Raw genomic sequence first — 27,487 nt, forward strand, 5'->3', positions numbered from 1 at the left:
TCACTTTTCTCGTTCAGTTTTAACCTTTCCTGAATTGAGGATGAGGGACACTGTCCTTACTTTTAAAGACACAGTGAGATTTCTAGAGCTCATTTTTGACTCAAAGTTTACGTGATTACCTCATCTTAGAGACCTGAAAAAATGGTCACTTAAGGCTTTAAGTATTTTAAAATGTCTTAGCCACAGTACATGGGAAGCAGACAGGACTTGTCTGCTGCAGTTTTACAGGGAATTTGTGCAATCTCGGCTCCATTATGGGTGCATGGTGTGTGTGTCTGCAAGACCTTCTAATTTAAAGATGTTGGACGTTGTGCACCATGAAGGAATTAGGTTGCCCACTGGGGCATTCAGGACAAGCCCCATACCTAGCCTCTGTGCAGAGGCTAGTTAACCAACGCTTCATATGTAGCGACGGCTACTTACGGTGAGCCAGGCATATAAAACTATGTCCACACCATACACAAGTGCATACCATACCGTTGCTCAGCTTCCTCTGGCATGGTTTTTTCATAACCGGCAACGATCAACGAGGTCCTATGGAATTCGCGCACAGGATTGCATTTCTAAGATGGATATGGCTGGTATTAATGTTTTACGTTGAGGCTGGAGCAGATTTCCACCTTGGCTCCACCAGAAACCCAGACTTGTTTTGGATTTGACTAATTTTAAGAAAGATAGTATGCCAGATTTTACATTCCATTCTCTATTTTTTAACATTTTAGATATGCATCACGGTTTTACTGTCGTGTACACCAATGGCTCCAAACGAGGGAATTTCCTTGTCTGTTCTGTGGTGTTCCCTGATCAACAGGATTTGCCTGCCTGTTGCATATGCCATTTTCACAGCAGAGATCCACGCGATCCTGAAAGCACTGGAGCAGATGAATCAAATTCGAGGCAATCGGTTTCTCATCTTCCCCGATTCCCTTAATGCCTTACAATCGTTGCAGAATCTGTACCCAGCTGAGGAGTTGGTCCAGCTGATACATGACCAACTGTACTTGCTCCAATGGCATGGTAAGCAGGTGTCATTCTGCTGGGTGCCAGGTCATGTCGGAATATGGGGCAATGAACAGACCGATCGGGCTGCCAAGGAGGCCTGCAGAGAGCAGGATGTGGTGCAGTGTCCTATTCCCTTGCTGTCTGTCATTTCTGCACTCCACAGGAAGTGCATGCAGTTGTCGGAGGAAGAATGGCTGGTGGTGACGGCCAATAAGCTGCAATTGGTGAAGTCAACAACTCGGCCGTAGCGCTCCTCCTGCCAGTTGCTCAGGCGGGATGAAATGACCCTCACGCATCTTCAGATCAGGCACTGTCCTCTCACACATAGCTTTTTATTACGGCGGGAGGATCCCCCATTTTGTGATGCTTGTTGTGTGCACATCTCTGTCCGCCACATTTTAATGGAATGCATTGTATACTGTGATGCAAGGGCAGAAGCAAAAATTGGTGGGGATCTGCCCTCTATTTTAGCTGATGATGAGACAAGTGTATCTAGGGTTTTAAATTTTTGCAATGTGTCTGGAATCTGGCCTAAACTTTTAGGCTGAAGGTTTTAGTGTATTGCAGAGTAGCTGGCTCCTCCCTTTTTTTCCTTGCGGTCAGCCAGCCAGTTCCATCTGCTATATTGTTTTAGCCCCTTCTACCACTCTCTTCCTGTGTGGCCCGTGCTTTATTGCTGACACCCTGCTTCATCCCATGCTTTAGTGTGGGTATGCATGTAGTTTTCCAACCTTTGTTACCTGTGATACACACTCCTGGAAATTGAAATAAGAACACCGTGAATTCATTGTCCCAGGAAGGGGAAACTTTATTGACACATTCCTGGGGTCAGATACATCACATGATCACACTGACGGAACCACAGGCAACAGAGCATGCACAATGTCGGCACTAGTACAGTGTATATCCACCTTTCGCAGCAATGCAGGCTGCTATTCTCCCATGGAGACGATCGTAGAGATGCTGGATGTAGTCCTGTGGAACGGCTTGCCATGCCATTTCCACCTGGCGCCTCAGTTGGACCAGCGTTCGTGCTGGACGTGCAGACCGCGTGAGACGACGCTTCATCCAGTCCCAAACATGCTCAATGGGGGACAGATCCGGAGATCTTGCTGGCCAGGGTAGTTGACTTACACCTTCTAGAGCACGTTGGGTGGCACGGGATACATGTGGACGTGCATTGTCCTGTTGGAACAGCAAGTTCCCTTGCCGGTCTAGGAATGGTAGAACGATGGGTTCGATGACGGTTTGGATGTACCGTGCACTATTCAGTGTCCCCTCGACGATCACCAGTGGTGTACGGCCAGTGTAGGAGATCGCTCCCCACACCATGATGCCGGGTTTTGGCCCAGTGTGCCTCGGTCGTATGCAGTCCTGATTGTGGCGCTCACCTGCACGGCGCCAAACACGCATACGACCATCATTGGCACCAAGGCAGAAGCGACTCTCATCGCTGAAGACGACACGTCTCCATTCGTCCCTCCATTCACGCCTGTCGCGACACCACTGGAGGCGGGCTGCACGATGTTGGGGCGTGAGCGGAATACGGCCTAACGGTGTGCGGGACCGTAGCCCAGCTTCATGGAGACGGTTGCGAATGGTCCTCGCCGATACCCCAGGAGCAACAGTGTCCCTAATTTGCTGGGAAGTGGCGGTGCGGTCCCCTACGGCACTGCGTAGGATCCTACGGTCTTGGCGTGCATCCGTGCGTCGCTGCGGTCCGGTCCCAGGTCGACGGGCACGTGCACCTTCTGCCGACCACTGGCGACAACATCGATGTACTGTGGAGACCTCACGCCCCACGTGTTGAGCAATTCGGCGGTACGTCCACCCGGCCTCCCGCATGCCCACTATACGCCCCCGCTCAAAGTCCGTCAACTGCACATATAGTTCACGTCCATGCTGTCGCGGCATGCTACCAGTGTTAAAGACTGCGATGGAGCTCCGTATGCCACGGCAAACTGGCTGACACTGACGGCGGCGGTGCACAAATGCTGCGCAGCTAGCGCCATTCGACGGCCAACACCGCGGTTCCTGGTGTGTCCGCTGTGCCGTGCGTGTGATCATTGCTTGTACAGCCCTCTCGCAGTGTCCGGAGCAAGTATGGTGGGTCTGACACACCGGTGTCAATGTGTTCTTTTTTCCATTTCTAGGAGTGTATGTTCTGTTTTATCTTCCTGTTCTGGGTATTTTCTTGACACCCATCTGGATCTGGTTTTGAGCGGGCACTGAAAACCTTGCCATTGTGCGACCATACAAACCGCTCCATCCACACGGTGCGGAGAGAAGCTACTTCTGTGGGAACCAGCCTGGCGTTTGTAGCAATGGGGCAGGCCATATCAGAGACAGGGTGGCTGGCTGCAGTGGAGACCAAACCAGGAGACCAGGAGAACAGGAGGCAGCCAGCATGGTGATTTTGGCAAAGGGAGATGCAGAAAGGAAACAAGTGAAAGAGCGGAGAAGAGGTGAGAGATGGTGGCTGAAGGGGGAGGCCAGTGGCAACGGGTAGGGTGTCACCGTGGCATGTGTGTGGAGCACGATAATGAGGCAGTGTGGAAAGATGCAAAAAATGTTAGGTGTGAGGAGCAGGAGGAGAAGTTTGTGCCAAAAGAGTAGGCCACAACCTCCGTGAAGGAGGCTGGCCATGTCTGCATCTCAGAGGCAAAAGAGCAGGAGGCCGGGAGCAGCTTTGGGCTGCAGCCAGAAGGGCAGCATCTGGCGGACCATTGCCGAGAGGCTCGGTGGCCGGGCCAGTAGTGTTGGCGAGGCATTTATGCATTTTAAAGTTCAGTTGATAAGCGGCACTTATAAAAAAAATTTTAAGCTGATACTTTGTATTGGAAAAGGTGTTTTGCAACACTGCTTCTTCACGGTTGGGTAACCAAGTTGAAAAAGCTGCTTGAGTGTTAGGGGAGAGTTATTAGTGGAAATAAATTGGACTGTAAACGCAACTTTTACATTTTTAATAAGAACAATTCATGGAGTAGTACATAATAAAAATAAAAGAAAATGACAAGTTTAAAAGTATTTTTTGAAAAAAAAGTATAGTCTATGTTAAGTAGCTAGCCTGTAGGTAGTATTTTTACTCATACTAGTGTAAAAAAAATTAAAAAGTTGTTCTCAATCACTATCCAAACTCGAGCACTATTTTCAAATTATGAGGGCACTTGAAATACTTTCCCATGTGCTTTTCCATTTTGTTAGAACATTACTGTTTCTATTCCTTAAAACAATATTTACAAGATATTCCTTTCTTTTTTCTTAACCGTCTTGCATTTGTTCAATAACCTATTGTCTAAAACGCCGTAAATAACACAGAGACAAGGTTATGTTGCTTCTCATTCAGCCACATAGGCATGAATGACTGTCAGATGACCAGACCATTGTTTCTAATTCCAGTTAACTAAGTAAACACAAAAGGCTGCGGCCAAAAGCTATATGTGACTGTCTTTTAATTGTGCCTGTCTGCAACTTGACATGTCTTCTTTATTGGAAGTAGTAATTTGTCTTTTCCCACATTGTTGAAATGTTGACCTACTACATATTTGCAGTGATAGTTGTAGCACTAATATATACTTAGGATAACTGGAATAAGAGTAAAAAAAGTTTATCCCTAATGATTTCAGTTAGGGATGTGTCATGTACCGATTCTAATTCCACAATTCCAAGAATTGTGGATTCTCTAGCAATCGACTAGTATCAGAATCGAATGATTCCAGCACCTTGGGCATTGATTCTTTGTTATTAAATCTTTTTTTATGTTAGTGTTCCCATTTTATCTTCACAGCAGTGTAGTCATACAAAAGTATATAAAGAAAGGAGCAGAATACAAAACTATAGTCAGTCTATAATGTTGTTACATGTGACGATAAACTTTTTGTTTTCCCACTGACAATAGTTTAACATTTAGGAATACATTTATCATCAAGAAATACATGTCAGCTGTTTAATACATTCTGTAATAATTTTTTTTATCATTAATCATTCTTCAATAATATTCAGAGATTTGGTGCAGAGTATAAAGTGTGTTAAATTACAAAGAGACAACCTGAGGACAAAGTTTTTTATGCCGACTTATCACTGCATCATTGCGCAGCTCTTTAATGCTGTGTGTGTGTGTGTGTGTGTGTGTGTGTGTGTGTGTGTAGGGGGGGGAGGTCGGGGGAGTAGGAGGGAAACAAGTAAAATAAAGAGGTCATTATAAATGATAAACAGCTGTCAGCAACACACTCCCTTCCTTTGTACAGCAAGCTGGAATGCTAGGTTAAAAAAAAATTCCTTTCCCTTCTCTTAGTTATAAAGGCAAGTGTAAACATTTACTAACTTTCAATATGGGGAGTATCATCCCTTTCTCCGGTTTTTTTAAATTTTAAGTTATACATTCTAGCAGTAAAAACTTTAAAAAGTACTTTTTTATAATTGCCTGGATTTTGGGCATTTAAAACTGGTTTGGGCAAATTTCCATTTGTAAATGTCCTGCCTACCAGGTGTTTGCCCATTCCACATCACTAAATAACACCAGAGCTGGTGGCAGGTGTACTGGTGGCATTGGGGTCGGCAGGGTGGAGGTGGCGTTGACTGGATAGTGATGTATCGACATCACGAGGACCAGTACTAACTTCTTTGATAGCTGCCTGACCATCTCTCTTGCACCTTGTTTTAATTGGTTTTTGATGTGGTTAAACCCTTTTTCTGCTTCACATTATTTTCTGTTTTAGGGATAGTACTCTAATGAATAGTGGATGTTGTTACCCTTTTTAACTCTTTGACTGTAATAAAGTGAAAGCTCCAAAAGTAGTCGCAATGAATGTAGATGTCACTTGGCAATGGCAACTAAGTTGAGACAGGCCTGTCATGTAAAATATTGAATAGATTACCTTATTGCAGCTAGTTTTGGAGGCCTTATTTTCCCTGTGTCCTATAATGATATATACCAGTGCTTGATTTAAAGAAAGAAGGTTCCGATACTGTGAGCTTTTTGTGTGTGGGGGGGGAAGAGGTGCTTCTGAAATGTAGGATTCTTAAAACATTATTTTAATGCTTTTCTGCAATCTTAAAATTGTGAATAAAATATTTGTACTGGTAAAAAAATAAAATTCTGTTGTACCACATCTCAAAATTTAATAGCATAGATAAAAAAATCTACTCACCAAGCGGTGAAGAACACACACACATTAAAGAAAGTTATAATTAGGCAAGCCTTAGGAGCCAGTGGCCCCTTCTTCCGCCAGAAGGGTTGAAGGGGAAGAAAGAAGAGTGAAGAAAAAGGAGTACAGTCCCCAACAGTCAGCCTTTTTCCTAGACCTCTCCAGTCCTTCACCCATCATCCTTCTCCTTCGACCCTTCTGCCTGAAGGAGGAGTCATTGGCTCTGAAAGCTTGCCTAATTTTAACCCTCTTTCATGTGTGTGTTCCACTGCTGCTTGGTAAGTAGATTTTTTATCTATCCTATTACATTACGTCGTCAAAAATTGATTGTTTTCATTGTTACATCTCAAAATTTGATGTTCTGATTCTTTTCTTCAGAGGTTCTGGTACAGAGTACTGGTGCGTACTGCCATAGATCAAGCACTGCTGTAAACTGCACTGCAGGCCCAGCAGAATGTGAAATCTTGATGACTATAATCAGTCGGGGTGGAATAGCTGTGGGAGGGACAGGCACTCACCTGGCCCCAGCCATTTCTCTAACCTTGTTTTATTATTAATGGTCCAATTGATGTCAGTTAAATTCTTCTTACTTCTGCTATTACATTTCTCCCTGGTAGGAGGCATTTTTTATTCTGTAACTGCCTTAAACAGACTGACAGGGGCTTGGATGTGGGTGGTGTTTCTCTCGCCATGGGCTAGTCCTGAAAGCCCCTCATCTTCTCTGACTTACATACTGGTGTGACCTGTATACTTTTACCTCTCCTGAAATCATTATTCAGGTCTGGCATCAATATTGCTTTCAGTGACTAGATTTTACCACTTCTACATACCGTCATAATCCAATCAAATTTCTGGTGGACATCACTAAGTCCAAACGAACCACTTCTTGACCAGTGGGCTGCTGTGACCTCTTTGGCCAGTCCCTTAAATTCCAACCAACCAACTAACTAGGCAAATTTTTCGCTTTACTGTCAGTGGGTACAGGTAAAAGTGGTTTTCTTTTGACCAGCTTCTTGCTATGTTATGCCAAATTTGGTTTTAATTTCTGACAGTCTATTAACTTTGCAACCATAAACTGTTGAAAGTTCAAAAGAAAGCATTATCATAACTTCAGAGTTCTCTTCTGAGATGTTATACCACTGACCCATCAACACTTCAGTATTGTTTGAAAACAGCTGTCCGGAATCTAAATTTGAACATGGAAAACCACACTGCCTTCAGCACACCACAAGACATTTGACAGTATTAGTATATCCTGCTTGCTTTTTTCGCTAAATTAGGAAGGGATTTGTACCTTTTCAGAATATCTTGCCTTTCTTGGTGCAGCCCAGTGTGTTTGTTCCCTTCACCTTGTGGAATCTTAAATTAAATTTGTTGTTTTGTGAGAATTGTCAGTCTCTGCTGCATGTAGGTAATAGTCAGAGGCACTGAACATACCTGTGTTTAGTGCTACCAAAGCGCAATTGTTCCACTGCTTCTAGTGATGAAATGTATGAACAATTATTGTGCATTACTGACTGTGTCAATACATTGCAGCCAAGCCACACAAAGAAATGGGAAGGGGGCAGGTGGGAGGGAGGGGGGTGGAGAGAGAGAGAGAGAGAGAGAGAGAGAGAGAGAGAGAGAGAGAGAGAGAGAGAGAGAGAGAGAGATATCAAACAAATCAAATTCCCACAATTCCGTACAATAATATATTAAAATCTTGGTTTCTGAACAGTTTGCTGGTTTAATCATCAAAATTTCTTTTTTATTATTATTTTTTTAATGAGGCAATCTTAAATTTTAACTAGGAACATGGGCAATGGTTTTATCCTATGATGTCAGATTTCCCAGTATTTTTGTGCAACACATTGTACCTAGAACAACGTTGTTTGGGGAGGTCTTGTGATGCATCAACTGTTGTATAGAACATGGCACAGATTAGTTTGCAAGGTAATCAGACGACACGTTGAGTAATGTGTTTGCATGATTAAAGTGACGTATTTCATGTTTTTCATATCTATACTTATGCACTACGAAAATATGTAGTTCATATGATGCACCACATTAAAGATGTCATAAAAGGCATAATTTTTTTGTGTGTTAGGTTGAACAAAAGTGTCTGGAAAAGCCAACGGAACCAACTAAAACTGTTACTCAAATGGAGATTGTTGAAAGTAGGATATTTTCGTTTGATGTCACATCTGGAGCCATAGTTCTTTGTGTGGGGAATCAGCTGTTGTTTAAAGATTTACTCGGTTCTCAGCATTGAAAGAAAAATGGTTAAAATCTAATTTCAGTATTCAGTAATTTTCAGTTACCACTGTTAATAAGCTGCCACACCAGATTTATGACATTTTTACACGCAAACATGGGAAAATGCCGAATTTCATGAGAATTTGCAAAATGCTGATTTTGCATTATGCTGGTAAAACAATCATGTTTGATGTTATATTTTGCTTTATCATTTATACAAAATTGTCCTGTCCCTAACAGTAAGTTCTGGATGCTCTTTTCAGGAGTTATCCCCAGTAGGTTTTAAATCCACTTTCAACAGTTTATCAAATTTTCCATACAAGCTCTGGTTCCTGGGATCTTAATCAAAATGTGTGGTTTGTAATATGCAAACCTATAAAAAACTGACACTTCTGGTTCGTAGTGATCACTTGTGAAACATATCTTACCTGCTTACAAAGTCTTAATAACATGGCAGCTTGTACAGCTACTGTATGGTTCTGTTAATATAACCACTACCCTTCTCGTTAACTACCTGAAGTTTCCCCAAATCTTGCTCCCTTCCTGAAATGTTGACTATCTGTTTTTTATGCTTTTATTTTCCCTGTATTATTGCACAGTATGTACAAATGTATATTTGTCACCATTTCAGTCATAGATACGTCTCCCAAACATCAGTGCATCCAGGGACAGAAACTGACAGACACAGGCTTGGCTCTCCACTTCCACATTGCTTAGCTCCAGGTTAAGTTCCTCTTCTTTGTTCTGCAGTTTCATTACTTTTCATTTTTATGTTTACCTTCTATGCTGTCTCTACCGTACTTGCTCTTGATGGTGGTTTTTGAGCAACTTTCTCGTATCTTCAGGAGCTTTACAGCCATTTTTAACCTATTTAATATCTGTGTATTCTTCCTATGAAATAAGTGTTTTAATAATTTACAGATTTGATGTCAGTTTGTTCTTTAATTTTTTTTCCATATGACAGTGCCAGTTTTCTTGAAATGGGCTTATATTTCACTTAATTTTTCCTTCCTGTTATTTCATCTAATTAAAATGGTAAACAGTGTCCATATCTATTGGAATATGCCAATTTAAAAACTATGTTGCAGATATGTCAACCACAATGATAAGAACATCAAAAAAGAATTAAAATCAATCTATATTTTTCTTTTCAGGTGTATGTACATCAGCGGTGTCCCAGGTACGGGCAAAACAGCAACTGTGCGCTCTGTGATGAGAGAGCTACAAATGGAAGCTCAACGAAGCAAACTTACAAACTTTAAGGCAAGTTGTGATAAAGTCTCTAGTTGTTAATTTATTGTAGTTTATCAAACTATGTATCAAGAATTCATTGTCTCCATTCCATTCAGTTACATTTGAAGTTTCTTGTGATAATTACCTGAAACAGGGAAGTACATCTACATCTATATGGCTATTCTCCAAATCACACACAAGTGCCTTGCAGAGGATTCATCAAACCACCTTCACACTAATTCTTTATTATTCCACTCTTGAACAGCGTGTGGAAAAAAAAAACACCTTCAGCTTTCCATGCAAGTTCTGATTCCCCTTATTGTATTATGATGATTGCTTTCTTCCTACGTAAATAGACGTCTACAAAATATTTTCACATTTGCAGGAGAAAATAGGTGATTGAAATGTCTTAAAGATCCCGCAGGAACAAGAAACTCCTTTGTTTTAGTAATGTCCATCCCAAATCTTGTATCATTACTGGGACACACTCTCACCTATTTCTGGATGATACAAAATGTGCTGACCTCCTTTGAATTTTCTCAGTGTACTCCGTTAATCCTATCTAGTAAAAATCATACACTGTGCAGCAGTACTCTAAAAGAGGAGAGACAAGCGTAGTGTAGACAGTTGCTTTTGGAGATCTGTTGCATCCCCTAAGTCTTCTGATGGAACGACTGAGTAAAACATTTTATGTTAAGTCTGTTTTGAAGTAAGGAAACTTACTATGTTTATTATTTTGCTGATAAGTTCTCAGTGTTTGATTAGAAGTGAATTATTGAAAGATGACAGATACTGAATTGGATTTTCTCTTCCTAGATTTCCTTGTTGCTGTTTTTGTTAATTGCAATCAGATGAATGAAGGGGGAGGATGGATGGGTCTTCTCACAACAACAACAACAGAATAGTAGATACCTGTGTCATTATCATATTTTCCCCAAGTTGACTTACTTTGTTCAGCCACAGTTGTATTTCAATCTGCAAGTGAATAGCAGAAGTTTAGGCATCATGTTACTCATGTCAGTGATCACAGTTGTTGCTATAAAGATATTAGTGGTACTGTGTATGGCCTACAGTTGCAGCCAATATGTTACTGGTTGTAGTGGTGGGATGATGCAATCTTTTCTCTATCTCTCCCCCCCCCCCCCCCCCCTCCCTTCGCCTTTGCCTGCACTCCCCTTCCCCCAACTTGCCAGTTTTAATATGAGGTCACAATATAATACATGAATAATTCATGAGGTAATATCTTCTGCCCTACATATTTCAGTACTTATGGTTTCGAAACAGGTTGTTAAAAAGAAGTGTTCATTATTCTCAGATATGACTCATGAAATCAAGTGAGACTGAGATAATTAGGTTTCTGCATACTCTATGGCTAATAACTTGTCATTGTTTATTAACTTGTGTTCTGTTAGATGAAGGGGATAACTCTTCCTTCTTCTTTTCTAGATGAATATGTAACCGTAGATAAAGGCCATCCTATAGTGGGAGGTGACACTAAACTAAAACTGATAATTTTGAGATAAATGAACTTCAGAGTTTCATTTTGCATGAAAAATTTGGTTTTGTTTTAAATGAGAGTCTGATACTTTTATTACATTATACATGTGGTTAGATTCATTTTAATTAACTATTTACGATACCTCACAAATGATTCTCTTATCTGTTTCTTACAGGCAAAATCATCACTGTTAGTAAAACGTAGAAAAGGGTCTTACATAGTGATTTTTTTATGGAAACATATTGAATTGCATGTTTTGTAATTGTATTTACTTTCACATATACAATACCAATTACTGTGTTTCTGATAAGTTAAAAGAAAGATCCTAACAATTTCATAATGCCGGAAGTCATTCATTCTCAGGAAACTGAATGTGTGCACAAGTACAGTATAATTCCACTTTTATGTTCCCGGAATTAAGGTTTACCTGCTGTCTACTGCATTTTTTAACGCTCCTGTCCAGTTTGCTATGTCCACAATCTTAGTTCACACCCAGTTTTGCTTCAACATGTTTTTTATTTTCCCGCAATTTACACTATATGAAAAAATGTTTGTGGAGAGAAAACTGGCGTAAAATTATGCTGGCATGACATTGGCCACCAAATAGTGTTTGTAAACATTAAGTGGTTAAGTTTCTTAACACGAGGGTGCTCTGCTCAGAGGATATGGAGTGGAGGATGTGTAAAAGTTGGAGCAATTCGTGCAGTATCTCCTGCCACTGCCAAGCTCTACTCAGCGTGGTGGCTGATGGGAGTAACTAGCTCGCCATTTACATGGTGCTCCCAAAATCGGATATGGAAACCAATTTCCCATTAATGCTTCTGGGTGGTCAAGGTTTGTTCCAATAAAGATATCATGACCTATCATAACCATTTCCAAACTGTCTCTACTGTGCGTGTGTAATTTTGTGATTGTTATGATCGTTGCCACACCTTTGTCGAATCATATTTATTGTGTTTTTTCGTGTGGCCACTTGGAGCGTTAATGTACATCTTCACTCCCTTTGCGTTGCTGTAATATTTCTGGTTTAAACATGGTGCCAATTGTGTATTTTTTCATGGGCGACAAAACATGAATTTATTCTCATTGTCAGGTGCAGTATTTACACATGTTACACAAACAAACAATGTACACCATAGTTTGCATGTGTTGAGGGGTTTATCTGCATAATTGAGGAGGCACAGTACCTGATGACCTCAAAAAGACAAATACATTGCAAGAGATTATAAAGAGACTATAGAACAACACATATACAAATGCCACACAAAATACTTGTGTAAATATTTGCCAATGACAATGTGAAAAAATTCTCGAAGCGTATCGAGCTAAGCATGAAAACATACACAACTACAGCACTGTTACATTATTTAAGTAATAAATGATGGTTGCAAGTGTGCCAAAAACATCGATTATGACATATGAAATTGAGTTAAACCTTTCTATTTCCCAGACAGTCATCAGTTACCATTACATCAGCGATTTTTGCCTTATAATAAACAAGTCCTTGAGAAGTATTTTGATGCCTATTATGTAATACAGTGCGAAAATGAAAGGGGCCATCCTATATGTAACTTTCACAGCATAAAACGTTATTTCCCACATTTTACATTTTCCTGCATTTTACAACATTTTTTTGAAGTCCTTTGAAAAGTGTAAAAGTGGGGTTGCACTGTATTTTCAGATATCATCTTGCACTTTACTGAAGACTCAGGAACTCCCTGTCAGCTGAATTCTCACTTATGAATATGGATAGCCAGTCTTCTGTGCTATAAACATGGATATATATCGACATTTTGCATTGAATTGATCACTACTGATTCATGAAATTATGAGGCAGAATTTCCGGCCAGTACCTACCTGTCTTCAGGAGGCAAAATTCTTAGTACTCCTTATAAACTTATATGAAAGTACAAGACACCAGTTGAGCTTTCAGAATTAATAGTTTCTTGCTCAGGGAGGAGAGAGGTACAGGTTGGTTAAGGTTAAAAAGGAAGGACACATCACTCAGATCTCTGGATGAGAGGAACCCATCGTTTTAGCTTGAAATTGAGTAAATGGAAGGAGAGGTAGTATGAAAGGTAGTATAAATCAACAAAAATGATCAGCTTTTGAAAATATAATGTAACTGCATACATAAAAAATCTACTTACCAAGCAGTGGCAGGAGAACTCACGTATAAAGGTATTACAGTTTGCAAGCTTTCGGAGCCAGTAGCTCCCTCTGCTTGAAGGGGAAGAAAGAGGGGTTAAGCAAAAGAAATGGTGAGGTTCAGGAAAAGGGGTAGAGCTAGGAAAAGACACCCAAAACCAAGGGTCAGGGGAAACTTACTGGACGGGATAAAAAAGAGAGACTGGTTGTTGGGGACTGCACTAGATGAGATTTGAAAACATGAGAGCTTAAAGGTGGAAGACATGGTAATACTACTTGTAATTAATACTACTTGTAATTTCTTGGAATCTCTAAATACATTTTCCCAACCAAATTTCACATGATCCTAATCCAAATCCCATGCCACTTTCCTTAACATTGATCTCATTGTCACTGAAGGTCAGCTACACACTTCTGTTCATATTAACCCTACTAACAAACAACAGTAATTAGATTTTGACAGTTGCCATCACTTCCATGTCAAGTATTCCCTTCCATACAGCCTTATCATTCAAGGCAAACAAATTTATTCAGATGCGCATTGCTTACAGCAACACACCACTGTTCTCACTTCAGCCTTCACTGGACATCATGACACCACCAGCAGATTTTCCAGCAGGCCATCACATCCAATCCTAGTACTGATTATTCTTAAAATCATGCCCTGAATTGAAGTCCATTCTGTCTGGCATGGTATCCACAACACCTAGTACAGTTTTTTGTCGCTTTTCCAATCTCCACAATATCCTCATCAGATCCCTTGCCCATTCTGCACCATCTTCCTATCCTGTGGTTCCTATCTCTGTGACCAGTCCTGCTGTAAGACTTGCCCTATCCACCCACCTACCACCAACTATACCAGTTCTGTATCTGGCAAAACATGTACTGTCAAGTGGAGAGCCAACTGTGAAATGATAAGTCATATATTAGCTGTTATGTAAACACTGTTCGACCTTTTATATTGACATGACTGCAATCAAACTTTCAGTTAGGATGAATGGGCACAGGCAGAGTGTGTGTACTGGCAACACACAATATCCTGTTGTGGAGCATACTCTACAACATGACAATCGTGACCTCAGTGCCTGTTTCATCACATAGTCATCTGTATTCTTTCTCCTATCTTCACCCCCTTTTAGTTTTCTATACCTTACATTTTCTGACCTATCTATTTTTTGCCACCCACCTCAGCTCTGTCACATACAATTATCTTAGCTTTCCGCTCCTATTAACTCAAGCACCGTGTTTGGCTTTAATCTCTGTCGTGAATATCACCCTGTCTTCCACCTTTAAACTCTCAGGTTTTCGACTCTCATCTAGTGCAGTCCCCAATGGTCAATCTTCCTTTCTCATCCTGTCTGGTAAGTCTCCCGTGACCTGGGGTTCTGGGCGACTTTTCTGAACTCTATCCCTTTTCCTAAACCTTACCCGTCCTTTTCCTTCACCCCTTATCCTTCCTCTTCAATCTTTGTGCCAGAAGAAGCTGCCACTGGCTCCAAAAGCTTGCAGACTTTAATACATATATATGTGTCTTCTCCTTCCATCGCATGGTGAGTAATTTTTTATCTATTCAATTACATTAGAAGTTGGTTTATGTTTCTTAGATTACATCTCTTCCCTTCTTGAAGACGTACTTTCTCACTGCTTTCTGATATGTGTGAGGACCGGAACTGCAGCCAATACACAGCAGTTCTTACTCTGAGGTCTGAGTGACATGTCCTTCCTTTTTAACCTTTCCCAGCCTATATACCTCTTGCCCCCTCCACAAGGAACTAATAGTTCTGAAAGCTTGAATAGTTTCTTGTGCTTTATATGTGTCTATTGGCAGTACTAAGAATTTCATCTCTTTCAGCTAAGTGCAGGCCAAAAATTCTCTCTCATTTTGTAGTTTCAGAGGGTGAATTTTACTTAATGAATGCACATTTTCTAAGTACTTGCACTTGATGACCTGAAAGCACAGTCAGTATAAATATAGCTACTAAGTGCTGATTGCAGCTCTGACCCTCACACATATTAGGATACAGTGAGACCTCAAGAATGTGTTCGAGAAGGGAAGAGAATCAGTTTAACTAATGTGTCACCCCTCCTTCCATTCAGTTATTTCAAAGCTGAACAGTAAGTAGAATTTCTTTTGTGAATCATATTTATACATGTATTGGCCAATTGTAGGTGCATAATCTTTTGCCATAGTAAAAGTTGGCTCACATATGAAAATGATATTTGCAGTACGGATTGCAAATAAGAAGCTGCTGTTATGAAACTGTAACTGATTTTTCGTCTTCTGCTTTATAAAGTTTTTCTTTTGTGGTGTTCATAATGTTTCTTCTAAAGCAGTGACTTATCATTGTTTGATGCAATTTGATGTTTTACTACTCAAACTACACTGGTTCTTTATAGATTCATAAAATATATAGTAATCTTTTTAGCAATTTCCCCTGTATTCTATTTACAAAGCAGTTTGTTTCCTTGCATTTTCACATATTTGGTTGGGCAAGCTGTACATTGTTGCAGTGTTGGGCCAACTTTCGACGTACAAACATTTGATTTTTTCAACAATGTGATTCTACTACTGCAAAAGATTTAATACTTCTTTTAATGCCCTCAGTGAATTATAGTTTTGGTTTGTTAGCAAAGGGATATTTTCTTCTGCGATCCTCACCATCAAAACTGCCACACTTGCCTTTAAGGGTAAAAAATCAACCTTAACTTGTCATTAATATGAAGAGTTTTTAGGAAAATTCCTAACAACTCTAAATATGTTTCCTTCTTTTCCAAAGAAATAACGTTTGGAATCTTGACAGTGCTTACCATGGTTCACAGAAATTATTCTTCCTGAAGTACTTCTCTTGCAGAGACTATAACATTTCTGTCTGTGATCATCATCTAGTTTCCAAGCCACATGGAGTGCCCGCGCGTTTAGAGGCACCATGTCACCGACTGTGCGGCCCCTCCCGCCAGAGGTTCGAGTCCTCCCTCGCACATGGGTATTCGTATTGTTCTTAGAATAAGTTAGTTTAAGTATTGTGTAAGTGTAGGGACCAATGACTACAGCAGTTTGGTCCCTTAGGAATTCACACACATTTTTCTAGCTTCCAAAATGTGCAGCAGATTTGCTGTCTGTTTTTCTCAGGAAAATGTTTGGTGTATTTAAAAAGCTGCACTTGCAGTTCAAATGTTTTGAACAAATTACATCATGTGGTTTTTTATTTTCTGTAGTAATCGTGGTTCTTTTTTTTTCTACATTTTGGTTCCAATTGATGATATTACTTCCATCTGTTTCCTTTAATTTGTGGTGCTTGTGCTGAAGTACCAGATTCATCTGCAACAAAAGAATCATTGTGATTTCATTGGATTTATAGTGTCTGAGTGCTCGAGAAACACAGAGGTGTGACAAAGTAATTACCGTCGGCTCAGTTTCCGTTGTAGTGGATAACCATCTGCATGTCCTTATAAACCTACAATCCGTTTCACATATTCATCTGGAGATATTTTGCTTATTTCGTGTGAAAAAGAAATGTTTGTTTTGTGCATAAGCATACCATTTTTTTTTTATTAATATTCTTGAATATTCAGGATCTGTTTGCTACATGCTCACAAAAGAATAGTTTAATGCATATAGTATGGAAAGTTCTGGCAGGATGTTGCTACTTTAGGCTAAAAGAATCATATTTTGTACACTTTTCAGTGACTGTGAAGTATTCTGTTCAATGCACCCTAAAACATTTTCTGCCTGGAAGTACCTTTAACAGTCCATAATACCTTTATATGTGTGTTCACAACTTCTGCATTATTTCTGAATGATAAAACCATTTTAAATATCCACCATAGGCAGCGCTGATTGGAGGCCCAAGTGGTGCTTGTTGCACCAAGCTGAGAGGGCTGCCCTAGTGTGAACCTTTTACACAGAGAGTGACATAATTTACAGGAAAAACAACCAGTTTCCATGTGCTGTAGATGTAGATTTATTTTTAAAGGTTTTACCAAGAGCCCAAAGAGTGGCAGGTGGGAAGGGAAAGGAGGGGGGGGGGGGGGCATCAAATGATGTGTCACTTGTTCACTTGTATGGAAAAAATCAAAAGAGTGGGTGGGTGGGGGGGATGTTCTCAAATCGGCCATTACCAGAGGTTGTCAAATTCTTTCTACAAGGTGACTATTGCATTGTGTGCTGTACTACATTACTGGCCAATGTTGGCTAGCAGTTATTTTCAAATGCTTTTGCATTGATGATGTGTGTGTTATATTTAAAAACTGTCTAGTGCTATGCAGGATCTCTCTCTCTCTCTGTCTCTGTCTCTGTGTGTGTGTGTGTGTGTGTGTGTGTGTGTGTGTGTGTGTGTGTGTGTGTGTTCTCTCTCTCTCTCTCTCTCTCTCTCTCTCTCTCTCTGTGTGTGTGTGTGTGTGTGTGTGTGTGTGTGTGTGTGTGTGTGTGTGTGTGTACAAATCTGTTTCCACATAACACTAAATAGTTTTTAAGTATGACACATGTCATCAATAAAATGCATTTGAAAGTGGCCACAGGCCAAATCTGGCTAGTAATGTAATGTGATACCTGATGCAATAAAATTCATATACTTAAAATGCTTTTATTGTAACATATTTTACAAACTGGTTGAGTAAGCACTGACACGTTTAATTCTTCAGCATTTTGAAATTTTATTACATAGCTATTTTAGTCCAGTACCGAAATATAACCTCAAACTTATTGTGTAATGCTATTTACTAATTTTGCTATGATCTGCATGTCTCTGTGGAATTATTAACTTGCCAGAAATTACATCACTGTTTTGTTGCTTCCTTTATGTCCTAATACAGGGTGGCACTGTCAGTTGAGTATTTCATTATTATAAGTACTATACATCAAAATCACTCCTCAGCACTCTAGATAACAGTACTGCCAATTAATAAATACTTAATTATTATTTAATAGAATTGAAATTGGCATATTGTACACTGACACTTATCTCATAGTTTACAGAACAAAGTTAACTGCTTGGAGACAAAAAGCACAAAATGCAGTTAATTCTTTTTCTGTGGCATTATTTTGAAAATATGAAAGATATGGTGAGCCCTAGGATGTAGTGAATATTCCCTGTCAACAATGATCTGTAGTTTATATCTCATATCTCAGTTTTTCCATTTTTGACTTTTCCCAATGTGACCATGCTCTGTCAGAAAAAAATCTATCAGACTTATTGCAATATGGGTTGAAGGGAAAGAAATAGGGGCAGATGAAAAGGACTAGTGAGGTTTAGGAAATGGGGAGAGTTTGGAAAAGCCATCCAGAACCCCAGTTCAGGGGAGACTTGTTTTTTTTCTGAAAGTAAATCATTAAAATAGTATTAAAGCAATTTTAAAGCTACACCTATGAAATCTGATATTTGACTTTAGTTAGGAATTTTTTAAAAAATGTGTGTTTCACTGATTTGGGAAATTCAACTCCTAAGAGGGTGAAATGGGGCCTGACTCATTTCACTGACTCATCATCACCCAGCCCAAACCACTAAGGATAGAAACTTGAAAATTTACAGAAGTTGTTGATTTTATACTGTAGGAATCATTTAAGAACAAACTTTTTGAAATTCTACTCCTACGGGGGTGTAATAGGGGATGAAAAGCTAGTTGGAAATATGTTGCTCTTAGGGCAATTTTGAAGATAGAAATAAGAAAATCGGTATTTGCTTTCTCAGTCAGAAATTTAAAAAAATACGTATTCATCATTTTTGGAAATTCAACCTTTAACAGACTATAACAGTGGGAGAAACAGGGTGAATATGAAAATAGTAATGCAGGTAAGCTACTATGAACAGTATAGTGAATGCATTATCGTCATGAGGATAGACACAAAGCCCATGCCTGCCACAGTAGTACAAGTTTATATACCAGCTAGCTCCGCAGGTAATAGAGAGATTGAAGAAATGAATGATTAGATAAGAGAAATTATTTTGAATAAAGAAGACGAAAATTTGTGATGGGGGACTGGAATTCGATAGTAGCAAAGGAAAGAGAAGAAAAAGGAGTAAGTGAATATATAGACTGGGAGAAAGGAATGAAAAAGGAAGCCACCTGGTAGAATTTTGCACAGAGCATAATCTGATCATTGCTAGCACTCGGTTTGGAAGAGATTTGGAGACATTGGAAGATTTCAGATTGATTATATAATCGCTAGAGCTTTAGGAACCAGATTTTAAACTGTAAGACATTTCCAGGAGCAGGTGTGCAACTGACCACAATTTATTGGTTACAAACTGTAGATTAAAACAGAAGAAATTAGGAAAAGGTAGGAAATTAAGGAGATGGGACCTGGATAAATTGAATGGACCATAGGTTGTTGAAAGTTTCAGAAGGATCATTAGGCAACAGTTGACTAGAACAGGTAGAAGATATGCAGTAGAAGACAAATGGGTGGCTTTACATGATGAAATAATAAAGGCAGCAGAGGATGAAATAGGTAAAAAGACAAGGCCTAGTAGAAATCCTTGGATAACACAAAAGATAATGAATTTATTTGACGAAAGGAGAAAATTTAAAAAATGCAGCAAAATTAAGCAGGCGAATGGGAATACACAGCTTTAAAAAATGATATTGACAGGTAGTGCAAAATGACTAAGCAGAAATTGCTAGAGGACAGATATAAGGATTTAGAAGCATATTTCACTAGGGGAAAGATACGAGGATGGTTTCAAAAGTTATTGGAACGGAATAGGAAAAAAAGTACTTACATCAGAGAAACTTCTTTGATTTTTCAATCTAGTCTCCTTGTAGATTAATGCACTTGGTCCAACGATGTTCCAGTGCCTTGATCCCATCTCGCAAATGAGTTTCCTGCAGGCCTGCAAAATAATTGTCAACTCCAGCTATCCGTTTTTCATTTGAAGTGAATCTTCGTCCACCAAGAAAAAGTTTCAGTTTTGGGAAGAGATGGAAGTCTGACGGAGCCATATCAGGTGAATAAGGCGAGTGTGGCAACAATTCATACCTTAGTTCACGTAATTTTGCCATGGCGACGGCAGGTGTGCGAGCACGCATTGTCTTGATGGAAGATGACTTTCTTCCTTGCTAATCCTGGCCTTTTGTCACGTATCTTTTGTTGCAATTTGTTCAGGAAGTTAGCATAGTATTCTCCAGTAATTGTTTGCCCAGTGGGGACATAATCTACAAAGAGATCCACCTTCGCATCCCAGAACACTGATGCCATGACCTTTCCTGCCGAAGGAATTGTCTTTGCTTTCTTTGGTGGCAGAGAATCAGCATGTTGTTTCCACTGCTTTGACTGTTGTTTTGTCTCTGGGGTATAGTAGTGCACCCAAGCTTCATCCGTGGTCACAAACCGGCTCAAAAAATCTTGTTCGTTTCTCATAAAATGGGCCAAACATTGTTCTGATATGTCCATTCTCATGCGTTTTCGACCCAGCGTCAGTAGTTGCAGCACCCATCTTGCAGATAATTTTTTCATTTCTAATTCTTCAGTTAAAATGTGATATACCCTTTCAGATGACATCTGGCAAGCTTGAGAAATTTCATGCACTTTGAACCGGAGATCCTCCATGACCATTTCGTGCACTTTTGCAATGATTTCTGGAGTAGTGACACATCTTAGCTGACCATTGTGGGATCATTATCTGAGCTCTCCCAACCAAATTTAAATTCATTCGTCCACTTGCCAACAGTTGAATATGAAGGAGCAGAGTCCCGCAGTGTATTCTGGAAATTGGCTTGAATGTCCTTTGCTTTCATACCATTCTTTACAAAGTACTTAATCACTTTTTTTTCTTTACAAAGCACTATGTGGGAACAACAGAGCCACATCACTGCCACAGCTCTCTTCGAAGAGCACTGTCATGGCACGTGTTTACAGGCAACAGTCCAATGAATATCACATGAACAACTCATTGCAATAGTGCTGACCTCTCATGGTGATTCCGAGAACTTTTGAAACCACCCTTGTAGATATATTCTTAAGGAAAATTAAAAGGGCCTTTGAGTAAGAGAGGAGCAGCTGTATGACTATCAAGAGCTCAGACAGAAAACTGGACCTAAGCAAAGAAGGGAAAGCTGAAAGATGGGAGGAGTATATAGAGGGTCTATACAAGGGAGATGAACTTAAAGGCAATGTTATAGAAAGGAAAGTGGACACAGTTGAAGATGAGGTGGGAGATATGATACTGCTAGAAAAATTTGACAGAGCACTGAAAGATCTAAGTCAAAACAAGGCCCCAGGGGTAGATGATATTCTGTCGGAACTACCGGTAGCCTTGGGAGAGCCAACCATGACAAAACTCTTTCCTCTGTTGTGTAAGATGCATGAAACAGGTGAAGTACCCTAAGGCTTCAAGAAGAATGTCGTAATTCCATTTCCAAAGAAATTAGCTGCTGACAGGAGTGAAAATTACTGAAGTGTCAGTTTAATAAGTCATGGTTGCAAAATGCTAACACAAATTCTTTACATTAGAATGGAAAAGTGGTGGAACCCGACCTCAGAGGAGGTCAGTTTGGATTCCAGAAAAATGTAGGAACACATGAGGCAATACTAACCCTACCACTTATCTTAGAAGATAGGTTACGGAAAGACAAACTTATGTTTATAGCATTTGTAGACTGGGAGAAAGCTTTTGGCAATCTTGACTGGATACCCTCTTTGAAATTCTGAAGGGAGCAGGGGTACAACACACAGAGAAAAAGGCCATGTACAACTTTTACAGAAACCAGACAGAAATTATAAGAGTCGAGGGGCATGAAAGGGAAGCAATTGTTGAGAATGGACTGAGACAGGGTTGCAGCCTGTCACTGATGTTATTTAATGTATACATTGAGCAAGCAGTAAAGGAAACAAAAAAATATATGTGTTGTTGTTGTTTTGGCCTTCAGTCCTGAGACTGGTTTGATGCAGCTCTCCATGCTACTCTATCCTGTGCAAGCTTCATCTCCCAGTACCTACTGCAATCTACATCCTTCTGAATCTGCTTAGTGTATTCATCTCTTGGTCTCCCTTTACGATTTTTTCCCTCCACGCTGCCCTCCAATACTAAATTGGTGATCCCTTGATGCCTCAGAACATGTCCTACCAACCGATCCCTTCTTCTGGTCAAGTTGTGCCACAAACTTCTCTTCTCCCCAATCCTATTCAATACTTCCTCATTAGTTATGTGATCTACCCATCTAATCTTCAGCATTCTTCTGTAGCACCACATTTCAAAAGCTTCTATTCTCTTCTTGTCCAAACTATTTATCGTCCATGTTTCACTTCCATACATGGCTACACTCCATACAAATACTTTCAGAAACAACTTCCTGACACTTAAATCTATACTCGATGTTAACAAATTTCTCTTCTTCAGAAACGCTTTCCTTGCCACTGCCAGTCTAAATTTTATATCCTCTCTACTTCAACCATCATCAGTTATTTTGCTCCCCAAATAGCAAAACTCCTTTACTACTTTAAGTGTCTCATTTCCAAATCTAATTCCCTCAGCATCACCCGACTTAATTCGACTACATTCCATTATCCTAGTTTTGCTTTTGTGGACGTTCATCTTATATCCTCCTTTCAAGACACTGTCTATTCCGTTCAACTGCTCTTCCAAGTCCTTTGCTGTCTCTGACAGGATTACAATGTCATCGGCGAACCTCATAGTTTTTATTTCTTCTCCATGGATTTTAATACCTACTCCGAATTTTTCTTTTGTTTCCTTTACTGCTTGCCCAATATACAGATTGAATAACATCGGGGAGAGGCTACAACCCTGTCTTACTCCCTTCCCAACCACTGCTTCCCTTTCATGTCCCTCGACTCTTATAACTGCCATCTGGTTTCTGTACAAATTGTAAATAGCCTTTCACTCCCTGTATTTTACCCCTGCCACCTTTAGAATTTGAAAGAGAGTATTCCAGTCAACATTGTCAAAAGCTTTCTCTAAGTCTACAAATGCTAGAAATGTAGGTTTGCCTTTCCTTAATCTTTCTTCTAAGATAAGTCGTAAGGTCAGTATTGCCTCACGTGTTCCAGTATTTCTACGGAATCCAAACTGATCTTCCCCAAGGTCGGCTTCTACTAGTTTTTCCATTCGTCTGTACAGAATTCATGCTAGTATTTTGCAGCTGTGGCTTATTAAACTGATTGTTCGGTAATTTTCACGTCTGTCAACACCTGCTTTCTTTGGGATTGGAATTACTATATTCTTCTTGAAGTCTGAGGGTATTTTGCCTGTTTCATACATCTTGCTCACCAGATGGTATAGTTTTGTCAGGACTGGCTCTCCCAAGGCTGTCAGTAGTTCCAATGGAATGTTGTCTACTCCGTGGGCCTTGTTTCGACTCAGGTCTGTCAGTGCTCTGTCAAACTCTTCACGCAGTATCGTATCTCCCATTTCATCTTCATCTACATCCTCTTCCATTTCCATAATATTGTCCTCAAGTACATCGCCCTTGTATAGACCCTCTATATACTCCTTCCACCTTTCTGCTTTCCCTTCTTTGCTTAGAACTGGGTTTCCATCTGAGCTCTTGATGTTCATACAAGTGGTTCTCTTATCTGCAAAGGTCTCTTTAATTTTCCTGTAGGCAGTATCTATCTTACCCCTAGTGAGATATGTCTCTACATCCTTACATTTGTCCTCTAGCCATCCCTGCTTAGCCATTTTGCACTTCCTGTCGATCTCATTTTTGAGACGTTTGTATTCCTTTTTGCTTGCTTCATTTACTGCATTTTTATATTTTCTCCTTCATCAATTAAATTCAATATTTCTTCTGTTACCCAAGGATTTCTACTAGCCCTCGTCTTTTTACCTACTTGATCCTCTGCTGCCTTCACTACTTCATCCCTCAAAGCTACCCATTCTTCTTCTACTGTATTTCTTTCCCCCATTCCTGTCAATTGTTTCTTTATGCTCCCCCTGAAACTCTGTACAACCTCTGGTTCTTTCAGTTTATCCAGGTCCCATCTCCTTAAATTCCCACCTTTTTGCAGTTTCTTCAGTTTTAATCTACAGTTCATAACTGATAGATTGTGGTCAGAGTCCACATCTGCCCCTGGAAATGTCTTACAATTTAAAACCTGGTTCCTAAATCTCTGTCTTACCATTATATAATCTATCTGATACCTACCAGTATCTCCAGGGTTCTTCCATGTATACAACCTTCTTTCATGATTCTTAAACCAAGTGTTAGCAATGATTAAGTTGTGCTCTGTGCAAAATTCTACCAGGCGGCTTCCTCTTTCATTTCTTAGCCCCAGTCCATATTCACCTACTACGTTTCCTTCTCTCCCTTTTCCTACTACCAAATTCCAGTCACCCATGACTATTAAATTTTCGTCACCCTTCACTATCTGAATAATTTCTTTTATTTCATCATACATTTCTTCGTCATCTGCAGAGCTAGTTGGCATATAAACTTGTACTACTGTAGTAGGCGTGGGCTTCGTATCTATCTTGGCCACAATAATATATGTAGTAGGCATTAAAGGTGAGGGAGGAGAAATAAAAACTTCAAGGTTTGCCAATGACATTGTAGTTCTGTCAGAGACAGCAAAGAACTTGGAAGAGCAGTTGAATGGAATGGACAGGGTCTTGAAAGAAGGATATAAGATGAACATCCTACGAAAGCAGAATGAGGATAATGGAATGTAGTCAAATTAAATGAGGGGATGCTAAGGGAATTAGATGAGGAAATGAGACACTTAGTGGTTTGTGAGTTTTGCTATTTGGGCAGCAAAATAACTGATGATGGCCAAATTAGAGGGCATATAAAATGTAGACTGGCAGAGGCAAGAAAAGCATTTCTGAAGAAGAGAGATTTGTTAACAATGAACAGATTTAAGTGTTAAGAAGTCTTTTCCGACGGTATTTGTATGGAGTGTTGTAATGTGTGAAAGCAAAATGTGGACAATAAACAGTTAAAACAAAAAAAGAATAGAAGATTTTGAAATGTGGTGCTACAGAAGAATGTTGAAGGTTAGATGGGTCAATCAAGCAGCAACTGAGGAGGTACTGAATAGAACTGCGGAGAAATGAAATCTGTTCCATAATTTTACTAGAAGAAGGAATAGCATGATAGGACTCATTCTGAACCATCACTAATTTAGTATTGGAAGGGGGGGGGGGGGGGCAGAGAGAGAGTGTGTGTGTTGGCGGGGGCGGGGGGGGGGGGGGGGGGGGGGTAAAAATAGTCGAGTATTTGCTTGTAGCTATGCTATAATGTGTATATTAATTTAAAACATTAACGTTTCCTAGTTGTTTTTTCACACTACTTAAGAGTGATGTTGCTATTGGCTGACTACATCACGTGTCCTATGCTCTAAATATCAGTTTTCATTGGCTGGCGATATAACATGATATGAGCCATGACTAGCTGACAAAAGCAGATCAGTCTCAGTTTCAGTGCTCCAGAAACTAATGTGTTATATTTAGTGGAATTCGTATTTATACTTTTGTAACAAGAAAATACACAGTGTACATGTTGTTGCACATCAAAGGACTTTCCAAAACACATTGTTTTTTTGCTGTGTTTCGTTTCCTAAAGTGCCGTCAAGTTCTACACTACTGTATAAAACTTTTACCCTCCAATGTATTGATAAGTTTTACAACTCTGACGGAAAATGTACTGTCACTTAACACGAAAAAATTGTGTTTTCACCCAGGAAAAAGTGTATTTTAACCGAAAAATTTGGTAATTATTTTGATTGACCATGTATACACCCTGTGAAAGATTTTTTTCTGACAATAAATTATTATCAAAGAACTGCTGTAGCATTTTAAAACTACACCTATGAAAAATGATATTTGACGCCTCAGTTATAAATTAAAAAAAAAAAAAAAACAACCTGTTTCATTTTTTTTTTAAATCCAACCCCAAAGAGTGTGAAATGGGGCCAAAAATTGGTATTTCATTTCTTGTTTAGTGGTAACGCATCAGAGGACGAAAGTGTCTTTGAAAGTATCACCACAAGAACTCAAAAGGCAGGATTGAAAAAAAAAAAAAAAAAAAAAAACAACTCTGGCTGCAGCTACCAGAATTGCTTTTTGATCAGAGGTACATTCGAAAAAGACCATGGTTCTGTGGTCTCAATTAGAGTGAGTAGATTAGAAGGTGCTGCAGTTTGTGTGAACAGCTTAAAAGTCCAATAAAAAAAAAGCAAAATAAAATCTGTGCAGACCACGCAGCCCACACGAACGAAGCAGCGGGTGCACAACTAGTTACATTATGTTTTGAAATTGATTATTTTTGTCGATATAAAGTTATTGCAGTATGTTTCTTAGGAAAAAATGTGATCTCGTGTACTTAATATCGTAGATTTTCAAATGTTTAAAATATTAACTTTATGAGGGAACAAGTCTTTATATGTTACAGTAATACAAGTACCACATTATTCACAGTGGATAATAAAATTTGTCCAGTAATAAATAATAACTTTTATAATAATAATGAATTATAAAATAATGATTAATAATAATTAATACAATTTAACCAGAATAATCCTACTTAAATAAATTTAGTGTTACAAAAAATTCACAAATGACTATGAATAATCTCTAAAAATAGAGAATTAGAAAATGCCTTGAAACCTTGTTTTAAAATATTTCCTGACATTAATGCTACTGCCAATGTTAAGTGGGCTACTTCCTTGATTAACTTTTCGTGCCAAGATTGAAAAATCAAACTTGGAACCATAAAGTGTACATGGTCCACCAAACAAAATCCGTTTGTGTTTAACTGATACTGTAATGTATTTGGAATCTGATGATGTGTTACATTAATACACCAGAGCTTGCAGTTCTTTCAGTGCAAATGACAAGTACATTGCTAGTGGTGGGACTAATGAGGGGGAAAAAAACTAATAAATGCACTATTTATGAAATAATGGTTACTTCTTAATCGTGTTTTGAGTATTTCCTAGGCTTTCCTAAGTTACATTTTATATTGCATTTAAGAGTTTGTTTCCTCAGTAATACATGGACTGATTGCTCTTGATAAACAGAAGTTACCATAATTTCATTTTACTTGTTTTCCCAAGACAGTGTTCACTATTTTGCAGATATTTGCCCTTTTGATTGTTTTGCTTGTTGCATAATTGCTAGGCATTGTAAAAGGATAGCAGTATGATGCAGCCTGTAATGGTTCTTTTGACTTCCGCACCTCCGAAGATATAATTTACGATCGCGCACGCGGAAGAGCGCTGCGCCAGCGACCGATTTTTATAAATAATTTTGTTCGTCTTTTTACTTTTGCG

The 27,487-nt window shown here is 39.4% G+C and overlaps 1 protein-coding gene across 1 annotated transcript in view; it reads left to right on the forward strand.

Annotated features, from left to right (window-relative positions):
- The window catches only part of LOC124605609 (origin recognition complex subunit 1), a 127,449-nt gene that overhangs the window by 44,084 nt on the left and 55,878 nt on the right, over positions 1-27,487 (forward strand). Inside the window, exon 4 of the mRNA XM_047137406.1 lies at positions 9,539-9,647. Coding sequence (XP_046993362.1) covers positions 9,539-9,647 — 109 coding nt within the window. The remainder of the gene's footprint in view (positions 1-9,538; positions 9,648-27,487) is intronic.

This window comes from Schistocerca americana, chromosome 3 (assembly GCF_021461395.2).
Source record: "Schistocerca americana isolate TAMUIC-IGC-003095 chromosome 3, iqSchAmer2.1, whole genome shotgun sequence".
NCBI classification, from domain to species: domain Eukaryota; kingdom Metazoa; phylum Arthropoda; class Insecta; order Orthoptera; family Acrididae; genus Schistocerca; species Schistocerca americana.